The sequence below is a fragment of the Lacerta agilis genome, chromosome 2, assembly GCF_009819535.1.
Source record: "Lacerta agilis isolate rLacAgi1 chromosome 2, rLacAgi1.pri, whole genome shotgun sequence".
Classification (NCBI taxonomy): domain Eukaryota; kingdom Metazoa; phylum Chordata; class Lepidosauria; order Squamata; family Lacertidae; genus Lacerta; species Lacerta agilis.
Genome location: NC_046313.1, coordinates 111426937 through 111436501, shown reverse-complemented (window position 1 = coordinate 111436501; position 9565 = coordinate 111426937). Strand labels below are relative to the sequence as shown.

Here is a 9565-nt window from a genome sequence, read left to right as displayed (position 1 = left end):
CTCGATTACACACACACACACCCCAGTTCATGGCATTTCCAAGATGGACTTTTTGTTCCCACAGTTCAGGGATGCTGGAGCTGAGAGATGTTGTGTTGTGTTTGACAGTCCTGCTCCTTCCTGATTTGTTTTCCTGACTAGAAGTGGTGGCCCCCAAACAAAGCTGAATGTTTGGGAGATCCAGGACAGATAAAAGCATTTAATTGTGCAGCACGTAATTGAGCTATGGAACTCACTGCCACTGGAGGCAGAGACGGCAACCAATTTAAAATCATGGAATTGCAGAGTTGGGAGGGACCACAAGGGTCATCTAGTCCTGATCAATGTAATGCAGGGATCTTTTGCCCAACGTGGTGCTCAAGCCAGTGACCCTTAGATTAAGACTATCGTGCTCCACCCACCAAACTGGGGAGAAGACAAGGGGACAAATTCACCGAGCACCAGGCTGTTAATGGCTCTTAAGCACAATGGTTATGCTCTGCCTCCCCGATCAAGAGACAGCAGGCTTCTACATCTCAGATGCTGGAAGTTGCATGGGGTTGTGGTGGGGAGGCTGGTTTTGCTCTCTGGTCCTTCTTGCAGGTTTTCCACAAGTGCCTGGGTGGCCCCTCTTGGGTGCTGGACCAAATGGGCCACTTTTGTGTCCTTCCACGGGGTGAGTGGAGGCTCACAGGGAAATGTACAATGACACACAAACGAGGCCAACATCATATAGGGGATGGAGCAACGGGAGGCGGCCCTCAGGCGGGGGGGGGTGTCTTTATTCCGACATCTGCCACCACCCTGTGGGAAACGCAGGGAAAGGAGAGCAGACTGCACCGGTCAATACTCAGTGGCCATGATAGTGGAGCGAGAGAGAGTTCTGCCAGATCTTTGAGAGGGGTCAATTCCATAGGCATTTGTTGTTCTAGCTGTTAATATCCAAGGAGAGAAATCAGATGCACCTTGTGCCAAAAAGACACTCATTGGAGGAGCATTATGTATTTGGGGTGCGTCTGAGGAACACAGAGAAGGTGCCCTGCGTAATGTATAGGGAAGCACAGCCTATGGGGCCCCTTCCAGAAGCTGTTGGACTGCAACTCCCATTCTCTCTGTCCATGCTGGATGGGCCTGATGGGAGTTGGAGTCCAGCATTATCCAGAGGACACCCCATTTGATGCCGCCGATAGACAGAATCCAGCCTGTAAATAAGGAACGTTAATACATCGACCCTAAGCACATTGAACTGGGCAGAAACCCCACTGAATGCAATGAGGTTTATTTCTGACGAAGTGTGGAGAAGGGGAGGCTGTATTTGCAGAGGGCACTCGAAGCTAACACCCTGTTCAATTTCTTTTTCATTTTCGTACCATCTGAGGTCTCCAGAGCAAGGAGCTATCCTGCCTGATGTATGTGAAGGAGTTCATGTTTTAGTCCTCTATTACCAGTAATCCAATGTTGCATGCATTATCACAGCTGCATAAGGTCTTGTGAGGAGAGGAAGGTTTCCTAGAATTGCAGAGTTGTGAGGGGCCCTAAGGGTCATCTAGTCCCACCCCCTGCAGTGCAGGAAACATTTGCCCAACGTGGGGCTCAGACCCACAACTCTGGGATTAAGAGTCTCGTCTTCTGCCAAATCAGACATCTCAAAAGGAAAACAAGATTGAAGGTGAGAAGATTTATCAGGACTCCTAAAAGTGTGACTGTCTCTTTAAGAAGTAAACTGCAGAGGGAATTCTGGGAAAAGGAAGGAAAATGCAAAGGGACAGCAACCCATTTTTGTTTTGTTATTTCTGCTGATTTTGACTGGAATGAATCTTCTCAAAGGTCCCCTTGAAAAAGTGCCCAACGTTCTCTTGGTTGGTAAATGTTTTTTTATATTAGTCCCTCTGGTCTGGAGAGAAACTCCTGCTGGGCCTGAGAGGCAGATTTAGTCTCCTCATGAGATACTGAGGTGGGTTTTATTCCCCCACAGATGAAAGCAAGGGAGGAGGGTCTCTCCAGAGAACGCAGCTCCTGAGAACGTGTAGAGTTCGGCTCCTGAGTCAGCGTCAGAAAAAGACACACGTCCCCCTTCATAGTCCAGAGTCACCCGGATCCTCCTGGGATCCTCACTCAGGGACAGAGATGAAAGAGGGAAAGTACAGGCCCTGTACTTGCCTCCAGACTTCTCCACAGCCCAGATCCCCTCCTCAGGCCTAAAGGAGAAGCCGCCCTTTCTCCTCACAGACTTCCTGGCAACCCCCACATCCCACCCTTCCCCACTTCCCACATTGACTTCCCAGAAATGTCTGCCTGCTGTGAATCCCTCACGTCCCAACACACAAGGCCAGTAGTTGAATCTCTCAGGATTGTCAGGCAGGACTTGCTCTTTGTCTCCATATCTCACGCTTTTCCGATCCTTGGACAGGATGAGTTTGGGATAGGCTGTGTCTGGATCCAGAGTGACATTTGCTGTTGGGGAGAAGAGAGGAAGAGAAGATTAGGCAGAGTCAGCTGAGAGACAGAAACGGACATCTTCATTGAAAAACAACAACAATAACAACAACAACAATCGAAAAACCCAGATTCCATTTCAGATCAATGGGATTTCTTTGCATCACGTGCAAGACTGAGACTCCTCCTTGCAGACTTTCATCAGAATAAATATCTTCCTTGTTTGTTTTTAATTCAGTTTTCTCCACTTTCTTATATTTTTGATGTGTATTGTGTCTTCCTTCCTTTCAACCTAGGCATTTTCTAAGAGGAAAAACCACATATGGAAAATCCACATATAAAAACCTTTTACTCATTTCTTCTGTGTTAGTGAAGAGGAAAGAGAGGAGAACTAGAGGAGGCAGGAGAGGAGAGAAGCTGCTTTCCTCTGACAATCTCTGTGGGAATTGGCCTTTGGGGACCTCTGGTTCGGGTGGGGGATGAGGACCCCCTGTTCTAATAATAATAATAATAATAATAATAATAATAATAATAATAATAATAATTTATTCACATTTGACTACTGCCCTTCATCCATAGATCTCAGGGTGGTTCACAGCATAAAAATACAACATAAAAACACATATACAGTAGGTGGCCCCTCACTTTTGCGGGGGTCATGTTCCGTTGTGGCCACAAGTGAAAATCGTGTTAAGTGGGGAGCCTAATTTATTCCTGTTTATTCCTGCTCTCCCATCTCTCTCACCCACTTGGTCTCTCCTTGCCTTCCTCCCTACCATCTTGGATGTTCAGGGCTTGCCGCCAGGGAAGAGGAGGCAGGTGGCAGGGCAATTTTACAAAGGACTGCTTATTGCATGCTTCTCTTTTGGATTTAATATATACCATAAGACTAGTTTCCCGGGAGAAGGGGGAATAACTCAAAAGTTTACCAGTTAGGGGCTGAGACAGTCATGATAGGCAAGTGTAGAGTTGCCGTATTTTGAAGAGCAAGAAAGAGGACATATGTGCCCACTTCTGCTTTTAACCATGAATCGCTATGACGAGTCTCATTTGAAATACCCCTCCTATATGTAGGCTATAGAAGCTGTGATATATTGCTAGTAGCAATGCTCTTAACTTTCAACAACAAAATAATAATAATACATATTGCTCCCCTGCTTGCCACATGCAAGTATTTGGGCTCATGTTCACATCTTTGTGAACATAAATGTACACAGAACAATTTATTAAACTGTTAAACATGTACATTTGGACTCTCCTTAAGGGCAGGGGGTGTTAACTCTTGCCCTCCCGGACTCCTGGCCACAAGAGAAGGCATTTATACAGTATGTAGCTAGCTTAAGATGCTGCTCTGTTCTGAGTTTAGCCAGGTGCCTTAGATCTGAGTCTAATGCACTAGAAAATATTTCATGGGTTACTGTAAACAAACAAACAACCAAACAAAAAAACTTGAGACATTTTGCCAAATTTTAAAATTTTTAAAATCCGCCCAGGGGAGAAATTTTAACCATGAAAATAGAGGACGAGTCTGGGAAAAAGAGGACCTGTGGCAACCAGGCCTGAAAAAGGTCACGTGGAAAAGCAACCCAACTTTCCCTAGCCAGGAATAAAACTCTTTCCTCCTCCATTTGATCCTTCTGGGCAGTTTCTCTCCCTGCCTTCTGCACCTCCAAGTCCACCCTCTCTGCCTTTGTGGTACAAACAGCAGGGCTAGAGTCACCCTGTACAGAACAGGACTCTTTACACACACCAAAATGAAACACTAGTTCCCCCCTCCAGTGAATTGGGGTCTCCAGAATGTGTGGAGGGAAAACAAAATGCAAGGGAGGTTCCCTATACATGAGAACTCGACAAGATGGACATTGGACTGACCCTGCAGGATTCTCCTTAAGGGCTTTTGTAAGATATTGTAAGGTTCTGAGGCTCTTCCCCACAATCAAGCAGTACATACATTTTATTAAATAACTCAAAAGGTTACTATAAAATTGAGGGGTAAACCAGGATAATAGTGTATAGGAAGGAGTGAAACTCAGACAAGTGTGCAGGGACAAGCTCTGCCCCCAATCCAAGCCTTCAAACCCCTCCCAGTTCATTCATGGGACATACAAAGAACCCAAACACCAATAGAGGACTGTTACCCAGAGTGACGCCATTGATGGGGGTCCCAAAATCTGCAGGACAGATGGTTCAACACCCATGAAATATCAGTCCCCATCCCTCCTGTGAAATTGTTCCTCCCCTGGAAATTTACCTTTTCTGAATAGCAGAGCATCTGAGGAAGCAAAAAATATATAAAGTGTAAGGGCAACTCTCTTCCACCTGAAATAAATCTCCATACAAAAGTAACACTTCATAACATGGCATCCTTAAATTCAAGTACATTTATTAAATATTAATTAAAACATACAAAAAATTAAAAACTAGAAAATCATAGGAAAAATCTATGAAAATAACTAAAGTTTAAATAGCAGAATCAAAATATTCAGTATATATCCTGATGGTCTATAACTTTGTCCCTGAAATTGGGCACTACATTATTGGACTGGAAGGGGGGCAGAGCAATAGGAATCCTGTAAAATGATAAAGAGGGGAGATGGAGGCAGCCTTAACACCTTCCCAAGTAAAGTGGTGGGGAAAATTGGCAGAGGTCTCATGCAAAAGGAAGCCCTTCCTCACAAAACTTCTACAAATCTTTAAGGTTGTTAAGAAGAGTTTGGATTTGGAAGAGTTTGGATTTGATATCCTGCTTTATCACTACCCGAAGGAGTCTCAAAGCGGCTAACAATCTCCTTTCCCTTCCCCCTCCCCCACAACAAACACTCTGTGAGGTGAGTGGGGCTGAGAGACTTCAGAGAAGTGTGACTAGCCCAAGGTCATCCAGCAGCTGCATGTGGAGGAGAGGAGACGCGAACCCGGTTCACCAGATTACGAGTCCACCGCTCTTAACCACTACACCACACTGGCTATAAAAAGAATAAATGCCCTTTGGGGCTCATGTGCTCTTGATTCCATCCTCAGGAGATCTTGAAGGCTGAAGCACTAGATATGGCTGCTGCAGGGGGACGTCTGAGGAGGAGATGGCTCAGGCCTTGGCTCCACAGCTGAGAAACAAGCCTGAGCAGGAGGCAGAGGGGGAACTGGGGGGGGGGGGTTCTCAATGCCATTTGACTCCATTCAGAGCAGGAGAATCTTCAAAAGGACAACCCCAGATTATGTAGACGGGGAACCACAAGGAAAAGGAGTTTCCGTAGAACTGTAAACAGATACAGTGGTACCCCGCAAGACGAATGCCTCGCACAACGAAAAACTTGCAGAACGAAAGGGTTTTGCAAGTTTTTAGTTGACTCGCGAGACGAATTCGTCTATGCCTGTTTTTCGCAAGAGTAATTCGTCTAGCGAGGTACCACTGTAAGCCGGCGCCGCGTGGCTCTGGTGCTGGTCGGGAGGGGGCCGTGGGATCACCTTTTTCTGCAGCACACCTGTGGGGCTCAGGATCTCAGACATGCACAGTCGATCCAAAATGGCGGACGCGGACAACACCCCTCCCGACCGGAGTGAAAAGGTAAGCCTTTACAGCACAAACGCGGCGCTGCAGGGCTCCGTTGCCAGTCGGGAGGGGGCCGTGGGATCGCGCCCGCCCACCAAAGATGGCGGGCGCGATCCCACGGCCCCCTCCCTCCCGGAGCCCCGCGGCGCCGCGTTTTAAGACTGCAGCGAGCGAACAGCAGCGCAGCTGTTCGCTCACTGCAGTCTTAAAACGCAGCGCGGCGTGGCTCCGGTGCCGGGAGGGAGGGGCCCCCGGACTTTTTTCCCATAGGAACGCATTAATTAAATTTTAATGCGTTCCTATGGGAAAAGGTGCCTCGCAAGATGAAATTTCCGCAAGATGAAGAGTCTTGCGGAACGAATTAATTTCGTCTTGTGAGGCACCACTGTACACATGGGAGGGAAAAATCCTGGCTTTGCTCTACACTCTGGTTCAGGCTTTCTTTACAAGCTCCAGTGTCACAATATACATGGGCCATTCTGAGGACAGGAAATGAAGGCTGGAGCACTGAGAAGGAAGGTATCCTGGGGTTACTCAATTCCATGCAATAAGAGCTTGGCATGTTCAGTTCTGAAGAAGTGATAGAATTACCAGTGTGAAATCCTGACACCCATTTTTCATTATCTTTCCATTGTTTCATTGTATCCTCCACAAGGTGATTCAGATCACAGTATTCCAAGATCCTGTTCTTCAGCTCTGGATGGAAAAGCAGTGGCTTCTCTGGACGCTCTCTTTTCTCATAACTGGTGAAAAGGAAAACAATGAATGGTCCCATTGTGGCACCATCTCCCAAATTATTGCAGGAGATCTCAATAACATGAACAAAGTTGAAGTTCATTTCCCAACAGGTCATTTTCAGAATTCAGCTTCATCTGTTAACACCCACCACCAAGCCCCGGTCTAGCATTTCAACTTCCTGCCTTGACTGAGATGGAAAAGCGGGATAAAGCTGGGTGTCCACCACAGATTGGGGAGACCTGAGTCCAAAACCCCTGAGGACAGCTGTCAGTGGTTTCGTAAGGATGTTAAACACCACAAGGGACAAGAGGTAACCCTGTGTGACACCACCGGAGGGCTCCCATGGCTTCCAATGATGCTGCCCCGTAACAACTTTCTGGTAAGGTCCCAGGACGTAAGAACCAAACCCCTGAAGTGGAGTGCCTGCAATCCCTCGCTCTCTGAGCCTCTCCAGGAGAACAACCTCAACCCTCCTTACACCCCCTCTCTCACCCAGGAAGGGCACAACCCCATGCCCAACTGGACTCTCCCTCCAGAGGCAGGAAACAACCTGACTTTCACCCCCACTCCAGACCACCTTCAGCCTCTCAACCTGGAAACGCTCCCAAGAAAAAGAACCCACCTATTCTAGACCAACAGACCTTATCTCCCTAAGTGCCTCAAAGGGGCTGAGTTACCAGAGTTGGGTGACTTCTAGTTGGACATGGAAATATATTGGTACGTCCTAATCTCTTCCCAAGCATCTTTGGCACATTATCTTCTAGAAGTTTGAAAGTCCATGGACAGAAAGTACAAGAGACAGAAATGAGCCCCCATCCTTGAGTGAAGTGATGGGGAGGGAATGAGGAGGCAGAGCTCTGGCCTTGATCACTGGAGGGAGAATTGGGGGGCTACAAGTTCAAAAGAGGGGGTCCTGCTTTCACCTGTGAGATGCTGCAGGGAGTGAGTCCTACAGTCTTTCCCCTGCAGCCCCTGGAGGGCCATGTCTGAGGTTCCTGCATCCCAGCCTCATGGAGGGATGCTAATGGAAATGAGCCAGATCCACTTACCTCTGCAAGGTCCTTTTCACATCCTAGAGGGGAAAAGAGAAGGAAATTCACTGCACACCACAGGCCACACTAGGAAGACCCCTCAGACCCTGGAGTGGAGAAACAGCCTGGCCCTCGGATGGCAGTCTGCCTGGCACATGACAAGGTTTTGGGTAGGGAAGGCTGAATCAGCCAGTTTTCGTTTCTCACAGCTTTTATTTTTCCAACCTGAAATCATTAATTTTTCCAATATCAAGTTCTCCACATTTCACATCAGTTTGCAACTATTTTTTAAAATCCTTGTGAAAATCCACCAGCATTCTAGGGAAATCTCATGTTCGTGGGATCAAGAGAAGATTCCATCCCATCTCTTGTCTTAGATTATAATCTATTAACTTTAATCCAGTTTGCATTGTGCAATTCAGACGTAAACAAACCTACAGGATAATCCTACCAGGGCACTGTCCCAGATTGTCTTCCATAGAAGTCCCTAAATTTCAAATTCTATTTTCCATCTGGAAATTAAAAGAGCACCTGCAGCATGAAATTTCTCCAAAGGGGTAATAAAACAGCTCAGTGTTTCTTTGGGTTCATCCACACTTCTGCTTTTCCTGTGCCCAGAAAACACAGGTCCAAGTGGTTTTGCCTTTGCCCTGCCACTTCCCCTCAGGAAAAACCTGCTCCTTAGTGCAACATCAAAGCAAAGGTCAATCTGGAGAAAACCTGGCTGATGTTTGCTCTAATTCAGCAGTAAACAGCTGGTTTTCCCGTCTTACCTGCAGGAGTTCACTCGCTGGCTGCTGACCCTTTTCCTCCATCTCCTGGATGATCTTCTCAAGAGAGGAGAGTTTCCTGGAGAGTCTGTCCAGCTGCTCATCCCTTCTCCTGGAAATCTCCTTCTCCACCTCTTCCACATGATTCAGCACACGTTTTTCTTGTTCTTCCAGGAACTGGCGCAGTTCTTTGAACTTTTCCACAGTCTTCAGCCTCTCCGTTTCTGTTAATTTCTGCAAGAAAAGAGGAGGTCTGAGTGTGGAAGGTGCTCAGCCTTCAAAACATCAGGAAGAAAATTATGAGAATTCCACAGGGAGGACACTTCTGCTTTTTCAGAGACATGAAGCCTCCAGTGGCTAAAGAAGCAAACATTTATTTTGAAGGGAGGCCATCTCCTTTGCTGTTTCTGTTTACTTCTATTTTGCAGAGAGCTACAGCCTAAAGCAAGGAGCTTTTTTCCTAGTCACGGATGTTCCCTGCACGTTTTGGGGCATGGCAGAACCAGAGTTCACAGTTGTTCAAAGAAATCTGAATTGTTCAAGGCTGACCCAGCCAGGTAATGTTCACAAAAAAATGTATTTATGAGGGTAAATGTCAGGATCTCTCCAAGGTGTTGCTCATGAGTAACAACAGAGCCTTCAAAATAGAAAATTCTTTCCAGTGGCACCTTAGAGACCAACTGAGTTTGTTCTTGGTATGAGCTTTCATGTGCATGCACACTTCTTCAGATACCTTCAGTTACAGGTGGGTAGCCGTGTTGGTCTGCCATAGTCAAAACAAAATAAAAATTTCTTTCCAGTAGCACCTTAGAAACCAACTACCGGTAAGCTTGTTCTTGGTATGAGCTTTCGTGTATCTGAAGAAGTGTGCATGCACACGAAAGCTCATACCAAGAACAAACTTAGTTGGTCTCTAAGGTGCTACTGGAAAGAAATTTTTATTTTGTTTTGAACAGAGCCTTCAGTTGCTAAGACTATCTATTGTGCATAGCTATTTACAGTGTAGAGCTAGTTCAAAACATGACCTCTCAGGCACTTGCAGAATCCAGAAGTGCCCCTCTCCT

The 9565-nt window shown here is 46.6% G+C and overlaps 1 protein-coding gene across 1 annotated transcript in view; it reads right to left on the bottom strand.

The window, feature by feature from the left end:
- Positions 1-1642: 1642 nt before the first annotated feature.
- The window catches only part of LOC117042443 (zinc finger protein RFP-like), a 30646-nt gene continuing 22723 nt past the window's right edge, over positions 1643-9565 (bottom strand). The window contains 3 exon segments of the mRNA XM_033141988.1: positions 1643-2453; positions 7750-7772; positions 8505-8735. Coding sequence (XP_032997879.1) covers positions 1919-2453; positions 7750-7772; positions 8505-8735 — 789 coding nt within the window. The 3' untranslated portion in view covers positions 1643-1918.